Here is a 22,789-nt window from a genome sequence, read left to right as displayed (position 1 = left end):
GCTATCAGGGGATGATGATTAACCAAAATGCTTGATTACCTAAAATTCCTAGGATTTAGAATGCCTGTTTGATTGCTCTTGACATCTTTTACCCTGTCTGCCAATATTTGTGATCTATGATTGGAGACATTTCAAAGAGGAAAAATAAAAATACTAAAGTCCAAAGTTGGTCAATTTAAGTATTAGTCTGCTGTTTTTTTGTTTTGTCTTGTTTTGTTTTGTTTTTGTTTTTGTAGCTAATAGCTCTAAGTGAGGTCAAATAATTTTTGTTTGTTGTGAACTGACAAGTTCAAAATCTTTACTAGTGCTACATATAAAACAATATTTTAAGTTTGTTGAAATATTATTATATTGGAATATATATTCTCAAATAATGCTGCTTCTGGTGTCTAGCTAGGGAGCAACTTCCCAGAAGAAGCTATGCAATGCAGCATACATAATTTCTAGCAGCTTCTGAAGCAGAACTTAAAGCTAAAGTCTCATTCAGACCTCAGCGTCAACCATGGTGTAATCGCTTGACACTCTTGATATAGGTTGGCCTTAGAACAAAAGAGCAAGAAGAAAAAGACAGTGGAATAGTACAGGTTCATTGAAATGGAATTCTAGAAAACAGGTGCGTAAAGGCTATTAGCATAATCTGGTGATAATGCAATATTTACTACAAGCAAGTAGGAAAGCCTTTGTGCATTTTTTCAGGCAGCTTGTAACAGGCTTCGGCACTGATTCAGTGTCTGATGTGAAGGAATAAAGAAGAAATCAATCATGACTGAGGTACACAGATAGGCGAGGGTCCTTGCGCAGTTTCTCTTCAAGAGCAAGGTATTTCTGTGGTGCTGTCTGCTTTTCCCTAGAACAAGAAGGTAACAAACATCAGAATAAAGCTGCAGCAGGGCATACAGTAGAATGCATGTATTTTACAGAATAGCTTCACGGCTGAGTAACGAGGAATGCTGACTGGTAGACCCCCCGGTCCTACTAGACACTGTTCAAGCAGTCATTTCCAATACCTGTTGAGCCTTAACGCTAGAATGTGGATACGGAACATGGTTTCAGAGTAATCAGCGAGGAAGGCAGCCTCCTCCTCCCTGCTGAGCTGACTCTGATTTTCCTGAAACTGCTGGTTCTTCTTCTTCAGCTCTTCTACCTCCTGTTGAGGGAATGAGTCACAAGAAGTCAGGGTAATGGACAGCGAGGAGCACAAAAGTGCAACTCAAAGTTCAGGGAGCCAAGATGAAGGAAACCACAAATAAGAGTTGTTCTATTTTCATGGCAGGCAATAAGTTTGAAATGAGGTCTCACAGAATATGAAAACAAGGAAATCAAAACACGTGGACCAGTGAGAAGCTGCAAGACCAGAATGTGTTGCCTCACTGTAGTCAAGAAACACTGGAGAACCAAAGCAGCCCTGCTTGAATCAAGGACTGAATTGACCCTGGAGCTATTCTGTTCTTTGATCTCACATGTTAATGACAAAAAATACACAGGCTTGTTTATGACTCTCTTAAAGGTAAAGGGGTTCTGTTTCCTGCCTGCTGTCACAATGAGTTGTGTTACCCTCCTGCCAGTGCAGAAGAGACTCTGGTGACATGTTCATCCTGGAGAAAGGCTGGGAATACCTTTTCAAAGCGAGCTTGGATGATGTTGGCCTTAGCAATGAGACGATTCTTAAAGTCAGTCAGGCAGTCATCTCTGAGGCGCAGAGCCTGCCTCTTGGTCATTTTCTCAGGATAGCCAATTTGAATAAGAAAAGGTGCCAGGTAATCCAGATCCTGTTCCTCATGTACTGGGAATTCATCCTCCATTGCATTCTTCTGGAGGGGAAAGGACAGAAAGAGTCATGATCCCATTGACTTGTTTCCCAAACACCCTTTGATAAGGCAAAGTAAAAGCAAAGGCCAAAACTCATTACACCCTATGGAGGAAATAATGCTTCTTTTTCCTGTGGGTTGATCTCTTGCATTTCCCAAGGTGTTTTTTATTCTGTAATTTATTTTCTATCATCCTTTTTAACATCTCTCCTAATTTCTTTGATTGTAGAGATGTACCTTACATAGAACATGCTATCTACTGAGCTACAAGCAGGACAAAATGTATTTGTATTTGGACAGGGTATTTTGAGTGACACTAGGTTGTAGACTGGCAAACAACTGGTTCTTGGATCTTTACCTCTGTGTTTCACGCTAAATGTTTGGTGCATAAAACCAAGTATCACCTCTTAAAACTTTTTTTCTGTTCAGGAAAGCTCAGTCTAAAAATCGCTCACAAGAAACATCTTGGAGATCTTGAACTGTTGCAAGTAATTATTCTTGAATCTTTCTGTATTTATCCACAACATTCCTAAGGTAATAATTTCTGAGAGAGATCTGGGAACAAAATAGGCTTTGCAACTAATACTGAAAACAAACAAACAAAAAAAAACAAACAACTGATTCATAGCTCAATAAAACCCTCACACATAGAAGTGCACATATTCCTAACACAAATACAAAGCCCTAGATATAAAGATGCAGCTTGGATTCCATTATCATACTCCCCTGATAATCACATTGTCAACTAGTACTTGTTAATTATTTTATTAACTAAATAAAATAAAAGAAGAATCCTTCTCTGATGGGGAGGGTGGGCTAGTCCAGAGAGTCAGAAGATCATACCATGACCATGTTATACATGTATTTTCACAGGAAAGCTAAAGCTGTGCTGGCTTGTAACTGCTAGGGATTTGGCTCAGTATGTTCTAATAATACTAAATGCTCATTAGAGATAATGTCAGACAGAAGAAGCTTACTCTTTTGTATGCATGTAATAAACACTGGGATTAATAAAGAATGCCTACCATGGCTTCATATTGTTGTCTCCTCTTTTCATTCCTCTCTGTATCATAAATTGAAACTGTCAATTTAATGTCTGCTTCTTCATTCTCACGGATTTTCAGAATATTTAGCACCTTCCAAAAAATCAGAAGACACCTTAGCCTTCCCACAAAGTGATCATATTTTGAAATGCTTCACCTGCTAACAGAGTATGTACTGCATACAACAACCGTAGCATAAGATTAAATATACTTTAGATCCATATGAATATGCTCATATTCTGCTGATAGGTCAGTCTGATAATGGCCTTATTTTTAGAGTGATGTAATTTGGAGTCCAATAATTAACATTACTCAGTAATAAAGCCATTCCGGAGTCATAGTCTTGCCAATAGTTTTGAAATGGCACTGATAGCTTTAGCTTTTCTCTTTGTCTTAGGAAGATACAGAGCACAAGCAACAGGAATATTTTGACCATTAATAAATCAAGACTGCAAACTGTGGTGAGGTAGTTCATGAGGTCATGGTTTATACTCTTCAAATTTCTGAAAAATGGGCTTTTGCAATCTTGTTCTTTATTATTATTCTGTGCTAATACTGTTGTGCATTCATCTCCAGCTCTTTCCAGGTTTTCTCTTCCACACAAAAGCAATATAAAAAATAATCAAATCCAAGAGCTTTGCCTCCGCCTACTAGAATGATAGTATTAATCATGAAGTAGCTACAAAGACTTGTAAGAACACTTGTTACACTGGTCTCAGTGTGATTAACAGTACAAGTGGTGTATTTTATGAAATATTTTTCTGCAGTTTTTCCTACAAAAAATCACTTCAGTATTATGGTAATGGCTTCCTGGAAATGCCTAGCAACTAGATTTACATTACACACAATATCCTTTCTTTTTTGGTCTCATTCCCAGACAAAAAGCAAATATTTCTAGATGCCCCAATTCATACACTGTTATTTGCTCTCTGAAACCACTTCCCTCCCTGAGAACAAAGAGTGCACCTGACCAACTCTGACAATACCATGGAGACGTCCCTGTTACCTCTGCTTCAGATTGTCGAACTTGTTGCTTCAGCTGCTTCTCTTCCTCTGTTAGTTCTTGTAACAATTTGTACAGGTGTAGCAATTTGTTGTCTTTCACAGAGGACCCTGCCTGGAAGCAGATAAGCTAGTGAAAGACAGTAGTGTTCTCTGACTGTGAATCAGAGTTTTATGACTGTGAGTCATAAAACACAAATTGGCACAATTCTGCTACAGTCAATATAGAGACACTGATTTACACTATTGAAACATCTAACCCATGGTCAATAGTTGATTAGACTTCATCTAGATTTTGAGTCTATCAGTAATGTCAGCTAGACTGTATATCTTACATTTCTTTGCTGATGCTCCTGTTGGCTGGGACCAGTTTTACAGGGCTAGAGATGAAAGGATAGCACTCCCGCAATTGCATTCTGTGTATTCTCCCCATTAGAAATACAAAATTTAACAAAACCTTTCATGACATAAAAAAGAAAAAATAATCTGTATTTGTATCTCTCTGATTTTCCTAAGCATAATTGTGCAGCAGCAGTACAGAATTTACAGGCAGACTTCTGCTCCTGATTACAGACTCACATCAATGATGTTAGTTGAGTAACCCACTCATGAATGAGAGAATTTGGCTTAATGACAGGACTCCCCTTTTTCTTTTATTTATGGCTATCTATCTTTTTTATTTTTTTTCTCTCTGTCTCTCTCTCTTTTTTTTTTTAATCTATCTTTTTATATTTATAGCTATCTATCTATCAGCAATGCATTAATAAAGCCTTACCATCTTGTCTGCATCTGCAAGGTAAACTGGGAGAGATTTAAACAATGTGACCAAAGAAGTACATGGCAGAATTTGAGTTAAAATCTGCTTCAGCTTCTCTGCTGTCATCTCTCCTTCAAGAGGGGAGAGCAGAGGAAATCTCAGCTTCCCTGTCATGAATATGCAGGAATGAGCCCACCCAGCGTCTTGCAAGATCTCAGTGGCCATGTCTACACTGCCTGATGAGCTAATCTGAGATGACCTCAGGTATGGCTGGAGACAGCCTTTCATGCTACACCAAATCTTGTGGGCCCAATCAGCATGATGGTGCATCTCCCTGAGTGTTTGTGTTGTCAGTCTGGAGGTTGTCTGTGGGGGAAGCATGCAGATCGAGGAGAGGCAGAGCATGGAATATGCCATGGATATTTCACCTACCTTTTGTGTCCCAGTGATCTAGGAAAACTCAAAGATATAAATGGTTTTTCTCCATACCTGGTACGTGATGCACATTTCTGGGGTCATGATTTCACTTTGCTTCCTATAATTCTCTGTCGGTTTGAAGAACTCCTTCTTTGAGGCAGTGATGTATTTATCCTTGAGGTGGTATGTCAGCTGGATCATGTCCTCCGTGATCAGAAAGACACGTTCTGCTACATCTTCATCAGCAGGCTTTTCTAGGTTTCTGTGGAAACATTCCTTCATTTGCTGATGAGAATTGAAAAGAAATAGATGGAAGCAGGTTAGACAACACAGAGGAATGGCAAAATTTGTGGAGAGTTGGGTAAAAGACAAAAGAACTTGGACTGTGACAGCAACTCCTAAGACGCTGGCCCATATTTGTGGCCCATTATTCTTTCACATGCCTGAGAAAAAAAGCACAAAGCTCCTTAAAGCAATAAAAAGTCTCCTATTTGTGGAGCTGAGTGTGCTCTTCAAGCTCAAAGTTAGCTCGAGATGCATCCCTGTCTGATGGAACTACAGGAAGGAAGGTTTTTTGGAGCACAACAACATTTCCCAGATTCCCAAACAAAGGAAGAAGAATAAAATAAAATAAAATAAAATAAAATAAAATAAAATAAAATAAAATAAAATAAAATAAAATAAAATAAAATAAAATAAAATAAAATAAAATAAAATAAAATAATTTAGAAAAAAAGGCGATTTGGTTGCTGGCCCGAAGGTAGACCATTATTGAAGGGCTCTATTTTGAAAGGTGATGTGTCTGAGCCATACCACCAGGTGTCAGATTTCCTCCCACTTCTCCAAATCAGACCTGACAGGAAAAAGAGGCAGACTACTGCTTGTAACAAATCAGCAAAATGGGACACTGTCAGGAACTCAAAATATTATTAGTTTGGGGCCAGAACATGAAATCATTTGACTATCCGAGTCCTGTGACAATTTCATTCCAAAATCATAGTTAGTCTTTTCTTCTTCCTCTGACACACATTTTCCAAGTCATGGTTTCCTAGCTTCATTCTAGCTGCTCAATATGTTTGGTGACAAATTGTCACACTGTGGCTGTCAGTGCCAGGCAAGCAACTGCAAGACACAGCAGCTTAACAAGGCTAGGTTTCCTCTGGAGTTTTGCCTTGGCTGTGCCAACTGAAAGTGAACCTACAGCCTTAAGCAAAATGTTTTGCATAGTATAAATATCACAGTGACAGATATTTTTCTGTTCCTGCCTTGGCCTTACCACTATAGGCCGGGAGTTAGTATCAGTTCTGGTACCAGCCACACATATTTTCTTTCTTCTTTTGCCAAACTCTGTGTGCTGGAAGTATTTGAAGTCATCCCGTCCCACAAAGTACTCTTTTATCTCAGTGGCATTTTCAGCACGTTTCTGGAGGCCATCGACTCGTGATTCATGGTAAAATTCCATCACACGTTCAGTTTCTGGCTCCATTGACTTATAGATGTGGACTGTGGACACAAAAGAGATTACAAACATTTTCAGAATTAGTGACTAAAATACTAGTGAACACAGGTACATCCAGGGGAAGTTTAATTTTCTCGATCAGCCAAGAAATCAAATGCACTTAGTGTTGGAAGGGAATGTTATCTCTTCACTGCTATGCACCAATATGCCATGGCCTGAAGATGGCAGGAAAGCTTTGCATGGTCACTTTCCTCCTTACACAGCAAGGCAGTGAGTGGAGCCTGGACTCTGCTCTTCCCAAACAAGGAACTGGTGCAACCACTTCAGGAGAAATACTGCTTCAGCAACAGATCTGATGCAGGACTTTCCTACAGCTGCAGAACACTGAGAGATTGAGCATAATCCCAAGGAGAAAGTTTCTACTTCTACCACTTCTACGGGTAAAAGTACATAATATCACTCTATACCTGCGATATAGATGTCATCTTCCGTTATGCTGGGGGGAATCACTGCCCCAAACTGGAAGCACAACCAACCCAATTCTCTAATCTCAATTGGACACCATATTACTAATCAATGCAATTCATGCCAGAAGTATGAAGTCCCCCCTGCTTTGGGCTTTTGCTTTTGCTAGGAGGGATTCACACAATGTCCTATCAGCTGCAGTCGCCTTGGTTTCCCAGATGAACTGGAATACCTTTAAGACCGAGGAGGTGTCCTGGGCTGAAGTACTCTGTGGTCAGCTGTGTTTTTTTATTCAATTCTCTCATATCCAACATGTCTTCTCGGTTTTTGAACCACTCCTTCACCTCCACTACTTCAGTACCTGGTGGGAGACATGCCATTTCACAGCCTTACACTGGAGATGGTACAGTTCATCTGATGAGCTCTCAGTGTCTGTGCATACCCTATGCTTCTGATGCAGCCACAGGAGACAGAGTCAGTGTACTCAGTAGAACTGGCCCTGTGCACTAGGACATTTCATAGATAAATCCTAACAGATGAATCCTAATCTACTTTGAAGTAGATGAATTATAACACAAACGGGCTTATTCTTCTCTGTCAACAGGAACTAAAGTCATCAGCTCAGGGGGAGAAGATGTCACAGTGGATGGATGTGTTTGGTGAGATAAATTCCATCCCAAATATTTCATAACAGTGTCAAGACTGAAGGGAAATAAGACTGCACCATCCAAGATGGCTGGGGACAGGAGTTTGTAAGTCCAGTCAGGAATCTTTATGGTTTCTTGGACCAGCCATTGAAGGATAATGCTTTCAAGTACAGAAATGTTCACACTCTCTAGCTGCCTCTTTCTATGGCTCCTAGAAACACCAATGGGAAAAGTGACGCAACCCGACAGTTTAAACCAACCTTCCATTTCTCTGAAGACTGCAAATACAAGCAGCTGACCTGTGGCACTAATCAGCATCACTGTTTGGATGTTAAACTGATTCAAATTCTTGCAGAACCCCCTAGCAATGATGCAAAGCTCCGGGGCTAGATAGACAGTGAGTGGGAAGAAGTGTTTGATGATGTAATAGATAAGTATCCCAAAAACATGAAAGGAGAAGGAGAAAGCACAAGAAAAACCGTGGCAGAAAAAGTACTCCACCCCCTACCCGTCAGCACACCCCAGACTGTGTTTGCTCAGTGTATCAAGAAAGTTAACTCATCCTCCTTACAGCGTAAGTCTGCGTAGACAGTGAGGCGTTTCACAAGCCCATTTTTGTTGAGGTACGGTGCCCATTTCTCCAGTTTTGCTTTCTTGTACATAATCACCTTCTTCCCCTGGGAACAACGGGTCTCAAACTCTGCAGTAGGCAAGGGAGGTGTCAGAAAGACTGATTCCCATCAGCAGCAGTCCCATATGCACAGTGGTAACAGAAAGGCCATCCCAGACAAAATAATTCAGCTAGCAGGAAAACACAGTGTGCGTGTGTCTGCGGGGATTTCCCAGCCAGGATGAGACAGTGCACGGGGCAAGCATTCAAAACAATAGCTAACGTATGCCTTGATCTGCGGCACTTCGCTGCTGTACCTTGAACACCCTGAAGGGGAAGGTCTGGAGTGAGATAAACAAACCTCCCAGATGCTCTGAAAGGTTCGCTGAGAGGCAAGCAAAAGGCAAAGAATAGGTACCTCTGGGAGAAATCTGAATAGGGGCTACCCATGTAGGCGGCATGGCAAAACTCGTGTCTTTCTCCTCCTCCTCATCATCCTCCTGTTGAAACAGAAGCAGAGATTTACATTTTTGGCAGCTTCTCTGTGCTAGGAGGCATTTTGGTTCTAGAGAATGCACTGCAGCAATCAGAGCAACTTGTGCAAGGTCGCATTGGTCCTGGGCAGCACGGTAACAGAATTATGAGGGCTGCATCAGAGCTATTCAAGATTGAGAAGGAATCTAGAGTGCCAACCAAAGCATAGCTAGAGCAATAGTGATCTGACCTGGAGAGGGCAACAGGCAGGCAGACATATATATAGGCCATGAACACACACCAGTTCACTGCAGCATCACCACTGCAAGAAAGCCATTGGTAGGTCACTCACTGTGTCATCCATGTTCCTGTCAAATAGCTCATTTTCCTCCTCAGCATCCAGGAGCATCTGAAGAGGCTTGTAAGTCTCTGAAAGCATAATTTCCCAGCGGACAGTGTCACCCAAGTCAAAGATGAGATCCTAGGCCATATAGAAGAAACCCACATAAATACAGAGCAGTCTCACAGGCCTGACACTAAACTGCATGCTGCTTCTGCACACCTGCAGTGCTCTGGACCTGGCTGGGCATCAGAGTTAGAGGACTCTGGACAGACCCTGGATCTCAGTGAGGTGTGCTCATCAAACCCCTGGCTGGCTGGTGGAACCCCAAAGACTGACCCTGTTCCTGGAAGGCTGCAGGTCCCTTTCCCTGCCACAACTGAGGGGAAGCTGCTGGAAATGCTTCTGCCTCCTTCCTTGGGGCATGCATGGCCCCACGGTCATTCATATGGGCCTAAAGTGACAGTGACTCAAGCCCTCACCTCCCAGGCTTTATATCAGCTGGAGAGTAACTGAAGTGTGGGAAGAGCCAAACCAAGATCTTTCATGCCCCGAGCTACGTTTGACAGATTCTGCTCTAAAAGATGTTGGTGTGAGAATGGTCATCCAGCCAACCTTAAAAGCTGATAGTGTAGCATTGTAGGGGATTAATAGGTATGATCTGCATTTGCTAGCTCAGGGTCTGGGATGCCATGGACTGGCTCCAGATACCAAACCTGGAGTCTATGTAATCAGAACAGGCGCACAGATGTGTAAGAGCTCATTACCTTGCAGCCGTTCCGGCAGTCCTGCATGTTCACCCAGTAATTCTTGTGGTTCCAGACACTCTCAATTCCAAGGAAGTGCTCATCCATGGTGCTGTGGCTGTTCCCCGTGAAGGGGTTGATGAAGAAGGGCTCAGGAACCTCTCTCTTCCCAGACAGAACCAAAACCCACGCATGCACCCGTAAGCCATACAAAGGGTCACGGGTGGGCTTTTCCATTTCCTGTAGCCCAGAAGATAGAGCAATAATTATTGCTATTTTATTGCCACTTTAATCCAACCCACCAGCAGCCTTATTCTCTCCCCTGACTACTTCTAAAGATCTCCAAGCCCTTAATACTCTTCAGAACAGTGACGCAGTACATACCCAGCATATATTTCTATGTCAGCACAGCACTGTGTTCTCAAAGGCTACATGTTCATGGCCCAAATCAGAGTTGTATTGTTCTTCATGGAGGGTGGTGAGCTCCAGTTTTGGTCAGCTATTAACCATGTCTCGATTTTTGATATTGCAGGTTAAGAGTAGGGTGAACCTTGTAACTCACCATGACCTCCTCTTCTCCTCTTTCCTTGTTCTTATGGGTGGCTTCAGTTTCTGCTTTCTTCTTGGCCTCCTGCTGAAGCTCAAATTTGCTCTGAAGATCTGGCAAGGACTTAACTCTATACTTGTTGGGCTTCTTTGTTATTTCCTTTGGGACCTGTCTCCACAAAAGCAAGGAATTGCTGTGAAAGGTTCATTCAGACTGAAATGTAGTATGGACCAGGAGCTGTTCCGGCTAGCTCTACTCTGGAGCTCACCAGGAATGAACATGCTGAGCATGCATGCTGCCTCCTGTATACCCCATGATCACTCAGGCGAGCAGTCTGGGTGGATCAAGTATGGATGTGGATGGTCCTGCCAAACTAGCAGATATCCCTGAAGGGCTAATAAGCACTCACAGGTCTTCACTCCCACTTACAGCAAGAGAATGTGGGATACAGTATAGTCCCAAGATCTTTTTGTCCTAAGCACAGTGCAAATGCTACATGGTCAAAACACAGGCAAGCTGTGGCCCTCTTACAGTGAGCAGCATGGTTGGAAAGCAAACAGGTGATGGGACTTGGGGGCCTTGCACCTTGCCATTAGACTCATTCTTATTGCTCCAGAGATACCAGCTTCACTAGCCTTCCAAGTGCTTTGTCTTTACCAGTGACATAGTCTTCTTACCAGAACCAGACAACCAGGCTCCTACCTGCCTGCTTGCTGCAGATCTCCTTACCTCCTGTGGCTTCCTGAGCAGTGGGCACACCTCCAGAGTCTCGTCCAGGCTGCATATGTCTTGAGTGGCATATCCATTCACACAGTAGGCATCGTACCCAGCCCCAATCAGCATGGAGCACAGCAGCACACTGAAGTCAAAGCAGTTTCCTCGCTGGTACTTCAGGATGGTGGTTGGTGAATAGAGCGAACTGGGCTTGAAAGAGAGGGATACATGTTCTCGGTGCTTGTCTTATGAAGCATGCCCCAGGCAGGGAGCAAGAGAGAGACAGAGCATTATTGGTAGAGAGCCCATATCCCTGGGCTCTGTACCAATAATGAATCTGTTTTATGAAACTCTTACATAAGCCACAGACTGCAAAATTCCCCTCCAAAGTGATCTGGAGAAATTCTGACCCCAAATCTTGTGACAAATTTAGCCATAGGCAGGACAAGCTCACCAGACTGCAGAGAACCTAATACTAACCACAACATCAGGGTGGGGCTTACCTCCATCTCTAGGTCTGCCTGTAGCATTTCAAAGCAAAAGATCCATAAACTAAATTATAGCTCAAAAGGAACTTATTCCCTTCTGGCCCTCACTGGTGACCAGGCAAAGGGAAAAATACACACACAGTGAATACAGAGATCCTGTTTTTACCATCCCAGATCTGAGGCTGCACTTTAGATTTGACCAGTCTCTGTCCACTAAATTAAGATATATTCTCAATAATCTCAAAATACAAGTGTGTCTTGAGACCCTGGGACTCTTGGGACACACTTGGCCAGCATGGAGCTCACATAGATTGTATGGGGCACTCCACAGGACATCAGCAGTCCTAGCTAGCAGAGATTGTTGTTGATCTCTTTGCTTTAGCTGGATCATACCACCCTTAGGACTCGCCCCAATGTTGGCATCATCTCTTCTTGCCACTCTAATATTTGAGATTTCTAATCTCCCTTCAGCTACCTCAAAAGATCCCAAATATTGGAACAGAAGTGTCTAAATCCCCTAAAACCTAGTCACTGAGGCCAAGCATCATCACCTAGGCTTTTTATGCTCCTTTGGTCCAAGGTCCCTTTGTTCCTGGCAGGGAGGCTTGGCAGCCATTGCAACCCACAGCAGATCAGCTGGTCATAGGGGATGACTGAGAGCAGGGTCAGGCCCAGTCTGGTAGAAATGGTGCTTAACTGCTTGACAACACTGTACGTGTACTGGGAATACAGGTTCAAACAAAGAGCACAGCATCTGTTGGAACTGTGGGGTTGCCTAAATAATTATGGGGAGCTGGAGGACTCAAAGACCTTTGTAAATCCAGCCCCTGGGGTTTCCACATTGTGTCCTGTTGAAAGGCCCTTCTCTCATCTCCATCATGGGTCTGTTTCCAATGGGACTGTAGCCTCTTTCTTACCGGCGTGAGAGGAGACTTGAGGGGTTTCATGGTGAGATAATCACAGACAAAGCTGGCACAGCCATCCCAGTGGTACAGCTCTGTATAAGGCAGCAGGGTTGGCCTCACTGTTGTGCTCACAAACTTCTGTAAGGCAGTAAGAGGTCTTTGGTCAGCCAGCAGATTCCTGGTGGAGTGTCCTCTTCATGGCCATTCTCAGACCATCCCTGGATGTTGTAGCTTACATTCAGGACTTCCCTGGAGCATGACAACAGTGTTGGTAACCCTCCTCACCCATTCTGAGATGAAAATGCATGGAGTTAAGAGGCCCTCTGCCAATAGACACTTCTGTTTGCCTGTGGCTAAAAGCTCAAACCCATCTTGGACACATTACAGATTCAAGCCTTCTCTTAGTTTTCAAGCAAGACAAATAGCTACCACACCTTCCAGCTTCTACATGTTCTGGCTCTTTTTTTTGCCTTGCATGTCATTTATATAATAATTTTTTTGGGGAAGCTGATCCAAAGAATTAATTCCACATACTCAGGGGAGCATCAGGTCCAGAATTAGACAACAGCTGTGCAGCTTGGGCCCAGCCCCACAACACCCCATACCTTCACACCACACTCATTGACCGGGTACAGAAAGAGTGGCTTTCGGTCAGGGCAGAGGTGAGTGTACTGCTGGAGGTAATGGTCAGCAATGCGCAGCACCTTCTTTTCCCTTGGGGAGTTTGTCTTGTACGAGGATGGTAACTGGGATATGTCGATGGAGCTCCAGTCAAAATCACTTCCAAGACAGAAGGAGGCAGAAAGACACAGGTAATAAGCTAGGAGCAATTAGAGTGGGATGACCTGCTATCAAAACACAGGAGAGGTTCCCTGTTTCACACAGAAAATATGGGGATTATAGCCAAGAAGAGATAATTTTAAGTGAGCACAAGTTTAACATAGTCAAGCTTCTCTGGAGTGATGGCAAGCTAACACAGACCCAGAGGATCAGGGGGTCTTTACATAGTACAGAAGTAAATGGATGGAAAATGAAGTGAGTTACCTTGTCTTAATCACACAGATACCCACTCATGGACAAACACACCCAGCACACAAAACTCGCTCCCCTTGACCCATACAAGCGGACTACACGTGTCAGCCACGTGTGTGCAGTCTCCCCATGGACCCTAGAGGGACCATCTCTGCTCATCCCAGAGACTGACAGACAGGTGTGACTTACGAAACATCACTTGGGACACAGACTTGGTCCACAGACAGCTTTGTCTCTATGTCGTGAAGTTCATCACTGATCTCTAAAGCCTTCATCAGCTCTTCTTCCCTTCTCTCCTCTTCCTCATTCTCCTCTAGGACCTCCATTCTGCCTCCTCCTGGCCACTACGGAAGCACACGCATGAGGGTAAATTCAGGGGGGGGAGCAGAAACTTGCATGTTGGTTTAGTCTGTGAGCCACCAGCTCATACCCAGTCATTCCCGTTTCTGCAGAAGTCAGGTGTGAGTACTGAACTTCAGTTTGGGCTGGGCAGGTTGCACATACGGCTGCATGCTCCTGGGCCACCCATGTATGGTGGAGCCAGCAGGACGGGGGCCTTGCTGGGTGCTACACAACAGTCCCAAACCATGCTGCGTGCCCTGCTTTCTGCACCCCTGCAGATGCCGTGCGCCCCAGGGCAGTGCTGCATGGAGGGGGGTACCCAGCCCACACCAGCGCTGCGCTGAGCAGCTGCATCAGCAGCAGAGTGGCCTCCAAGGCCGGAGTGCTGCTTGTATCGCCTATTTACATTTCAGGGACTTTTTGGGGCTGTTTATTTCCCCTCCCTGCGGTCAGGCTGACCTGCTGGGCAGCAGGCAGCGCGATGGAGGCACAGACCTTGCAACGGGTGCAAGGAGGGGGGGAAGGGGGATCCTGGGGCCCAGCGCTGCTCCCCAGTCACCCACCGCCCAGCAGGGTCCCGTCCCCACAGCCCCTTCAGCCCCACGCCCCTGCCCTCCACCGCCTCACCGCTGCCGCCGCCGCCGTGCCACGAGCGCTCCATGGCAACGCTCGCGCACCCCGGCAGCTTCGGCAGGGCCTGCGGCCTCCTCCAGGGCCTAGCCCAGAGCCTACCCCACCCCGCACAGGGCTGCCCACCTGGGTTTCACAGCTCCCTCAGGTGCTCCAGGCTTCACCTGCAACCCTCCCCACACAGCCCCACTGGAGCTGGTGTCAAGGCAGCTCCCCCCTCCTGCCCAGGAAGCAGCCTGGGAGCTGTGGAACTCGACTACGGGGCTGCCCTTACGCTCATACACTCACGGGTGCAGCTGTTTGAAAACACAACAAACATTCCTCACCCATGCTTTTGTTGCTCTTGAAGCCCGAGGGCTGTGCTGATTTTGCTTCTCGTTGCAAACATCAGTCCTGCTTTGCTGCTTTGTAAAATACCTGATGTACAGCAGACAAGATTCACTTCCCAAAGTGGCAGAGCGTGGTAGGATCAAGTCCCTATCCTCGTGTCTATCACAGCATCACCATATCTGAGATTTCAGAAGTCACTGAAAATCAGCAAATGCAAATGTGTTTATGTGGGTGTGAAACCATGTGTATTCAGTACACACAGTTACTTGGCCTTTGCGTGTACCACTGTGGTATCTGTTGTTACTGCTGAGTCAAAAGCAGGTATGACAAAAGCAGTTGGATGCATAAAACCCCAGACTGCTGGGGATGTTACTGATGCTGGGTTGTTGCAGACGCTGTTCCCGCTTGGGGTCCCATCAAGGCTGTGAATTGGGTCATCATCATTCACCAGCCCTGAGCTAATCGGAAGGGCCATGCTGGAGGACGCACTTTTGGAGAGCCCTTTCTTCCCAGCCCGCTGCTGACCGGTGGTAATCTGGCTCTTGTGCAATCACAGAGGCAGCATGTTTGTGGGGGGGAGAGGATGAGCTGCTAGGAGGTGATATAAAGCTGGCAGCAGGAAGGGCAAGGAGGACCCAGCCTGCTGTGTGTAGATGAGCTTGGAGTGGTCTGACAATGGTGAGTGGGATGAGAACAGGTGAGAGCTTTGCATTGAGGCTGCTGCAGCCATGGGTGGCTCTTCCAGGAGGGGGCTTTGCAAGCGGAGGCACCTCCTGTTTCACAGAAGCAGAGGGCAGAGCTTCCCAGGTTTGCCAGGTTTGTCATACTGAGCTGGGAACAAGCCAGTATCTGCCAGCAGTATGGCCCTGGCAGCAGCAGGGACCAGTTTTCCACTGAAGCTCGGGGACTGTGCCATGGGAGCCATGCCCTCACAGTGGATGGGGCTCTGCATGCCCAGGGTTTTGTAGAATTGGTGCTTTGCGAACCATCCCTGCTCTACTGCAGTGAGTGAGGAGCATGGCTGGGAATAAACCCTCCTTGCACAGACTTCTGGTGGTCACAGCTGCTCAGCGTAAGGCTGAGGAAATATATGATTTGCTGCCAGACCACAGTGGAGCTTTTGGCCTTACTTTGCCTTGTTCTGAGGGCATGTGCAGAGAGCAGGGCAGCAGCACGTCAGAGCCACTAGCCCCAAGGGACCCATATCCATGGCTGTGATGAGACTCCAATGTCTGGGCCTCATCCAACACCATGCCATTAATTTCTCTAAAGAAACATTATCTGGCCTGGTGGGGGAGACTGACTTTATCTGTGGCTTCATGACATAAATTTTAGTTGTGTTCAAGGTTGTTTTTGTTTTTGTTTTTGTTTTTTTAATCCCATTGTCTCCATTGTTGTGGATATAGGTTACCAGAAAGGCAAAGATGCTTTTGCAAATCCTAATTGTTCAAATGAAAGCTATGGCTGGAGTGGGAAGGGAGAAATTCCTTTTCTCAGTTGGGAGCTTGGACTGATGCCTCAGCCGTGCGGTTTTACTCAGAGTGCCTGTTCATGCTGAAATATGCCTTCATCATTGCCAGCACATCCCTGATGTCTGAGATCTTGTTACTCCCACCCCTTCTTTCTGGACTATCCCTTTTGGGTTCAGCTATATGCTACCTAAATTCAGGACAGTAGCTGGCCATTGCATTATTCTGGGTTGGGATGGGATTGCTGATTTTGCCCCTTGGGATAGGAAATTACTTCATACCATTGAACCTGTAGTTTTTGGAGAAAATACAGTGCCAAAATTATCATACCCATGCTTGAGGGTTGGCTTTTTCTGAATGATTGCAAACATTGCCAGTGAGCATGCTGAAAACCTTAGTTACCCAGAGCCTGCTTGTTTTTACAGGAAGGGACTGTGACATATTTGCTGCTGGTCTCTGCCCTATGTCTGGCTGGCTGTGAAAGCAACAAGAGTGAGTCTCATTGTGTACTGTCCCTGCTGGGTCACAGACAGGTAGTATGGAAAGGGGAGGTGGAAGTCTCACCTGATCTGTGTTCAAGTTCCTCATACCGGGACTGCTGAAAGCTGCTAAAGGGGGATGAGGGAGCAATGCTCAGGAGGGCACGAACTGGCATATAAGAGCTGTCAAAACAGGCAGAAACTTCGGACTCTCCATCCCAGCCACATATGGTGTATAACCTATGGAGATAGGCACAGATGCTGTGATGTGCCACCACTCTCCATGCTAGCTGATGCTACCTTCTAAGCTCCAATCCAGATTATGCCCATTCTGGGGAGGTCTACTGTGCTCTTGATCACATCCTCGCAGGTGAGTCCAAGACAGCAGCTTTTTCCTGAGATTTGGTGGCATGGTGGCAGGGTGCCTGCTTGTGCTCTGAGTGAGGATCTCAGCCCTTGTGAGCAGTGGGGCAAATTCATTTCTGTGTCTCTCATAGGGGAAATGTTACAGCATTCAGCTTGCTTGTGTTGCCTTCACTGCAGGTGAGCTGGTGAGCCCTCACAGCTTGAGGGAAGGTTTTGCCCTGCGTCCCAAGAGGAACTCAGACACCTGCCTGCTGAACCCATGCCAACACCAGGGGGAGTGCCAGATGGTGGAGGACAGACCCATTTGCAGCTGCAAACCTGGCTTCACGGGGGCGTTGTGCCAAGGTAGGGTTGGGGGTGCTGGTGAGCCCAGTCTGCCCACAGGCACCAAAGAGAAGGGTGAGGAGCAGGGTGTGCTGGTGTTACCACTGTGGGCCCCAGGAGTACCTCCCAGCTCTTGGTTTGGGTGCATCCCCCCACCTCTGCCACCATGTCCTGACTATGGTTTGATACAAGACCCAGTCACAAGCCATTTCCTTCCTCCCCAGCAGACTTAATTCCTGTAAGAAAGAAACCTTTGCAGTGGTGTAGCCCTATCAGGGCATCAAGGCATACTGCAGAGCACAGCTGCCTCGCAGCCACACAGGCTCCAGCACAGCTACAGTGCAGGCTCCTTTCAGACACTGGCCCAAACTGTGCCTTGTTCATCTGAAATAGAGGATCTCTGTTGCTGCCTGGTTACCTTGGCAGACTGCAGCAATTCTGTAGATGACTCACCTGAAGGGACCAGACCCATGACATCTGCCTGTGGTGTCCTGAGTTTGAGGACTGTGTCCATTCAGAGTATCAGCAGCTGTGGACTTGTGCAGTGTCAGGCAACTATCAGAAAACTACTTGTTAACTTCTCTGCATTTCCAAAGGTTTGTCTCTAGCTTTTTCCCAGTGTCTCTGAAGACCCCTACCAGCAGCCTCCCACAAAGATGGGCTGAGGGTTTGCTGAGCTCAGTGGGACTGTGCCATTCCATGGCTGACCTAGGGCTCCCTCAGGCCTCTTATTGCTATTGCAGATGGCTTTTTCCCCCAGATGTTGTACTAAAATTGGCCTGCGAGGAAGAGCACATGAAGATGATGGTGAGGAAGGAGGTGTTTGAACTCTTGAAAATCCCCCTGGAACTTGTCCACTTGAAGAACCAGGCATGCAAGGTTTCAGAAAGGGAAGAAGAGGGCGAGCGGTTTTTTGCAGCCACTCTCACAGGTGAAAATCACACTGCCTGTGGATCAATAATTCAGGTGAGGATCCAGCACAGATTCTTTGCATAGTTTTGAAGCCATGAGAGGAACAGACATGCTGAGTGGGGACAGCAGGGGAAAGCCGTGGAGACTTTTCCTTTTGTATCTGGCACTGTGCAGTTCTCTTTCCCCTTGAAAGGCTTCTCTGGGGGTGGGGGAGGCGCTATCAGAAAGCTCTTCTGCCTCCACCAAACCACTGCTGGCAGCACATCTTGTCATGTTCAGCAGAGCATGGAAGTCTCAGTGTATTCTTTAGGAGCTGATAACAGGCTTCCGCTTTCTGGCACGAACTTCTGAGCTCTGCAGTCCTGGCTGTAACCCCTTGGTACATCACTTTATTCTTTAGAAATGCACTGTACTGGTGGGATCTGTCACTAGCCAGGAGATGGGTTTGACACAGCCACTGTCCCCAGAGGCCATGGGCTGCTTTGTGCCTGGGCAGGGTCCCCAGGGTTCTCATGGACCAGTGAGGGTGCTGAGGAGCTGGTGATCCATCTCTGTCCTGCACAGGAGGGCTATCACCTCTGGTCTGTGTGCTGCCTCCTGCCTCCTCTGGTGGTGGCTGCCAGTAGCCCCTGGACATGGGATTTGAAGCCTGATGGCCTCGAGCAGCTACAGCTGAGTTGCTGAGCTCTGTGCATGGACTGAGGCATGGTCTGGACACCTTGTTTCTGTGTCATTCCAGCAAAACCGCTCCCATGTGTCATACGCGAACGTCATCGAGTCAGAGCGGGAAGTTCACGGGAATGTGATCTCCCGGAGTTTTCAGCTGGAGGTGCATTTCTCCTGCGTCTATGCCTATGAGCAGGTGGTGAAGGTGCCCTTTGCTCTCACCGCTGTCGACAAGTGAGTGGTTCCTTCTCACCTTGCTGCTGACGATGTATTCGAGCTTGTGGGAAAATAGCTGCCTTTAATGAGATGGTCTGCAAAAGCCCTGCGGAGCCACCAGAGAGCGCTGAGAACAATATCACATCAGGGTGCCTCTCTCTCTGCCCAGAGAGGACCCATACATAGTTTTTCAAGATAATGTTTGGGCTTGGGACAGGGGCATGTAGAATCTACCTTTCTGCTATTCTCCAAAAAATAAAGTGGGCACTGGAACACGCTCACTGTGGAGGAGCAGGTTGGAACCTGTGGGTGGCCTTCTAGCCCTCACTGACCAGCGTGTCTGTGGGAACCCCCAGAGCTCTGCACACACTGTGGAGCTGCCCTTGCCCCTGTCTGCACATAGTGCAGGTGGACGAGCCCAACTCTCAGCAAGGCTGTACTTGAGAGTGGGAAAATGCCCAGGGTCAGGAACCTGGAGGAACCTGTGCCAGCACTGCGGGCCTGACTGAGCTCCTGCCTTCCTGCTGTGCTCATGAGCTTTCCTTTCCTCTCAGGCTGGTGCAGTTCGTGGTCAAAGAAGGGCACTTCAATGTCAGCATGCGGCTGTACAAGACTCCCTCCTACCTCCAGCCCTATCACCCACCGAACACAGCTGTCCCCATCACAGACACACTCTATGCCATGCTGAAGATAGAAGGACAGCATCAGCTCCGATACTTCCTCCTGAGTGTTGAGGACTGCTGGGCCACGCCGAGTTCAGATCCCTACCAGGATGTGCGGCATGAGCTCATTGAGCAGGGGTGAGCAACGTTACCCTAGCACTCCCAGTCTCTGTGCCACAGGCACCATGAGCACAGTTGCCCGTCTTTGTGGGCTGCTGAGGACAAATTGTTTGTGAGGGAGCTGTGAGCAGTGACACCATTAAATGCTTCCCAGGCCTGATGAGCTCTCAGACTGCTCTGAATGTAGCCCTCCCACATGCTCTTCTAACCCTCATCTAACTTCAGGATGTCCAGCATCACTCTTGGCTGGCTGGGGAGGCAAAGGGCAAGGAGGGATGTGGGCAGCCTTTGATGTGCAGAAAGGTGGCTGTGGCCAAGCTAAAGTTGATAACGTGGATATGTGGGATGTAGACCACAACCAGGCTCACTCCCACTTTGCCCAGTGGTGATGGCCCCACAGAGCCAGATATGAAACAGCTCCTGCACTGGTGGGAGCTCCAGCCTGGGCTGGCCATGATGCACAGTGCTAAGGGAACGCGTCCCCATGGGTAGCCAGACACAAATGATGCTGTCCAGTTTTGCCTGGGGGCTGCACCTGGTCCCCATGTCCCTGCTGGTGTCCCAGGCCAGGATGTACTCCCTTCTTTTCTGCCTGCTGACTCATCCATCATGTCCCCATGTCCCAGGTGTCCCCATGACGAGACCGTGATGTACCTGAATGCCATAGGAGAGAGCACTACAGCCAAATTCAGCTTCCAGATGTTTCAGTTTGTGGGGTACTCCGAGGTGTTCCTGCACTGCCGTGTCCGGCTGTGTCTCCCCGACAGTCCTGAGCCCTGTGCCAAGGTGAGCTTTCTTGGCCATGCAGGGCCCGCTGTTTGTGGAAAGGGCTCTGCTCTGGTTTCAGGTACCTCAGCACACTGTCCAGTGCCAGGGTCTCACCTCAGGGCCCTGAACTGGAGTTAGAGGAGTTTGAACCCACCAAAGATCTCCTTTCTGTCTTCTCTTCCACCTGCTGGGTATCTGCAGAAGGAGACTTTTACACTAGGACTTGGGGAGAAGCAGGCTAAGGTTCTTTCAGAACCACCTCCTTTCCCATGCTCTAGGAGCTTGACGGGGCAGAGTATCAGGACAGCTCTTCCTCTTTGCCCTGTGGGTTGCACTGCTCTCCTGCCCTCTGGGCCCACCTCCTTTCTCTTGGCTTTGTTGGCAGCAATGCCCCAGACACTGGAGGAGCAAGCGGGCGCTGGCAGATGACTACAATAAGATTGTCTCCTATGGGCCCATCCACCTGCTGGCTGCTCCTTCCTTGGAAGCAGAGAGCCATCACTCCAGAGCTGACCACCAGGACGTGCAGGGTACGTATGATGCTCCTGGGAGGACAGGAGCAGTTCTCAGACCCTTGCCACTGTCTGGGTAATGTCACATTATTACAAAGGGCTTCTAAAATCACTGCCCTGCGTAGGACCGTGGAGCTTTTCAAGTATCACATCCACACGTGGCGTGCTCCAGAAGTCACACCAGCACAGGGGTTAGCTCTGTGTAAGGGGTTCCCATAGAAGGCACAGGTCAAGCTGAGCAGAGAAGTGGGGCTGGAAGAACCTAAGAGCCAGGAGGCTGTAGGTATAGCACGCAAGGTGAGGAAGGCTGGGTTTTCACAGTGGTAGGCTCTGAATCAACCCAGTAAGTCAGGATATTTCCAAGCACCAGGGTCAATCTAGGAGATCTAAGCAGCAGTCCAGGAACAGGGCTGGGGAGAAACCTGCTGACAGTATGGCCTGGAGCAAGCATGAAGTCCAGGCATGATTTTAAATGGAAACCCTGGGTGGGTGGAGGCCCCAGGTGAGGCTGGTGGTGGTGACCAAGTCCTGTTAGTGCCCTCAGGGATCCCCAGTATTCCAGCTCTGGTGGTTCTTGCCCTTCACAGGCAATAGCCTCCTCTTCTGCTTGCCTTCTGCCCCCAAACACATCCCACTGGCCTGTAGGAACCATGCCAGGAGCCATGGCCAGCTGAGGAGAGCCAGACCTGTAACCAACCTTTCCTCTCTTTGGCAGAACCCAACCTGTGGCTCCCTGGAGGCCTCATCCTGCTGTGTGTGCTTGGTGTGTTCGCCGTGGCTGCTGCAACTGTCAGCATGAGGAGGCGGACACTGTAGAAAATGGCTGTTTCCAAATAAACATAGCAGTAGCAGAGAGACTCTTGCCTGCGTCTTTACAGGGGTTCTGGTGAAGGAGATTCAAATGGTGCTCAAAGGATAAGCCACATCAGAACATTTCTATTCCCTGTCATATCCCTTGGACCTTCTCATCCCCTCCTGGCCCACAGTGAAACAAGCACGCAGGAAAGCTGAGATGCAGGGGCTGCTCCAGGGGGATGAGATGAGGTGCCTCATGGGGTCTGGCTCCTGGGAGGTAGGGCATGCTGTTGGGCTCTTCAGAATCCAGCAACCCAGCAAGCCCTGCCTGCAGGCTTAACCTAGAAAGCAAATAGAGCCACCAGATTTTTTTTTCACAGACTTTCTTACTCTGGGTTGGCTTTGGAAGGGGCAGGCATCACTGCACAGAGCAGGGGAACGTGGTGTTTCTAAAATGGTCCCATCTATAGAGAACAAATTACCGGAAACCTTCAGTGGAGAGGAAAAAGGTTTCTGCTTTTCTCCTCCCCAGGATGAGTCACACAGGCATGTACAGAGAGGGAGCTCTTTGCCCACCAGAACTGGACTTTGTGTAGTTCTTGGTGCCACAGCATGCATGTGTGTGTGCATATACAGATCTCTCTTCCTTCTGAATGACAGCAAATTGCTAGAAAGATTTTAGGTCACTTATACATCCCTAAAATGAATCAAACAATAAATATTGTTGACTTGTAAACATCAAAG

At 47.2% G+C, this 22,789-nt stretch overlaps 2 protein-coding genes across 10 annotated transcripts; one reads left to right on the top strand and one right to left on the bottom strand.

Moving 5' to 3' along the window:
- Positions 1–332: 332 nt before the first annotated feature.
- On the bottom strand, positions 333–14,884 carry DRC7 (dynein regulatory complex subunit 7). Of its 8 annotated transcripts, none has more exons than XM_027466016.3 (18): positions 14,424–14,520; positions 13,644–13,798; positions 13,028–13,202; positions 12,435–12,560; positions 11,045–11,239; positions 10,331–10,483; positions 9,790–10,008; positions 9,035–9,163; positions 8,627–8,708; positions 8,170–8,298; positions 7,184–7,312; positions 6,304–6,530; positions 5,100–5,312; positions 3,858–3,968; positions 2,834–2,944; positions 1,617–1,808; positions 1,008–1,147; positions 337–847 (listed from the first exon to the last, which is right to left on the bottom strand). In XM_027466016.3, the coding sequence occupies exons 2-18, from the start codon at positions 13,778–13,780 to the stop codon at positions 757–759; spliced, it is 2,559 nt and encodes an 852-aa protein (XP_027321817.3). In that variant the 5' UTR covers positions 13,781–13,798; positions 14,424–14,520; the 3' UTR covers positions 337–756. The 8 variants fall into 8 exon arrangements, with proteins under 8 accessions (XP_071899771.1, XP_027321818.3, XP_071899769.1 ...); XM_013100002.5 differs by having other exon boundaries at positions 347–847; positions 1,617–1,811; XM_072043667.1 differs by lacking the exon at positions 14,424–14,520 and adding an exon at positions 14,753–14,884 and having other exon boundaries at positions 353–847; positions 1,617–1,811.
- A 304-nt stretch (positions 14,885–15,188) lies between these two features.
- LOC101795142 (uromodulin) lies at positions 15,189–22,105 on the top strand. Of its 2 annotated transcripts, XM_013100004.5 has the most exons (9): positions 15,189–15,434; positions 16,651–16,717; positions 17,248–17,415; positions 18,155–18,360; positions 19,046–19,206; positions 19,743–19,988; positions 20,597–20,756; positions 21,124–21,268; positions 21,966–22,105. In XM_013100004.5, the coding sequence occupies exons 1-9, from the start codon at positions 15,432–15,434 to the stop codon at positions 22,064–22,066; spliced, it is 1,257 nt and encodes a 418-aa protein (XP_012955458.2). In that variant the 5' UTR covers positions 15,189–15,431; the 3' UTR covers positions 22,067–22,105. The 2 variants fall into 2 exon arrangements, with proteins under 2 accessions (XP_012955458.2, XP_071899772.1); XM_072043671.1 differs by lacking the exon at positions 15,189–15,434 and having other exon boundaries at positions 18,138–18,360.
- The last annotated feature ends 684 nt before the right edge of the window (positions 22,106–22,789 follow it).

This window comes from Anas platyrhynchos, chromosome 12 (assembly GCF_047663525.1).
Source record: "Anas platyrhynchos isolate ZD024472 breed Pekin duck chromosome 12, IASCAAS_PekinDuck_T2T, whole genome shotgun sequence".
Taxonomy (NCBI): domain Eukaryota; kingdom Metazoa; phylum Chordata; class Aves; order Anseriformes; family Anatidae; genus Anas; species Anas platyrhynchos.
Note: the sequence above shows the minus strand (reverse complement) of the source record. Positions and strands in the feature narration are given on the sequence as shown.

Coding starts and splice junctions, on each gene's coding strand:
- DRC7 (XM_072043667.1), bottom strand. CDS start 13,780: ATGGAGGTCCTAGAGGAGAATGAGGAAGAGGAGAGAAGGGAAGAAGAG. Junction 6,531..7,183: donor ACACCTCCTCGGTCTTAAAG/GTATTCCAGTTC, acceptor TTGTGTCCACAG/TCCACATCTATAAGTCAATG. Junction 1,148..1,616: donor TCCAAGCTCGCTTTGAAAAG/GTATTCCCAGCC, acceptor TTCCCTCAACAG/GAGGTAGAAGAGCTGAAGAA.
- LOC101795142 (XM_013100004.5), top strand. Junction 17,416..18,154: donor CACGGGGGCGTTGTGCCAAG/GTAGGGTTGGGG, acceptor TTTTTCCCCCAG/ATGTTGTACTAAAATTGGCC. Junction 19,989..20,596: donor CATGAGCTCATTGAGCAGGG/GTGAGCAACGTT, acceptor CCCATGTCCCAG/GTGTCCCCATGACGAGACCG.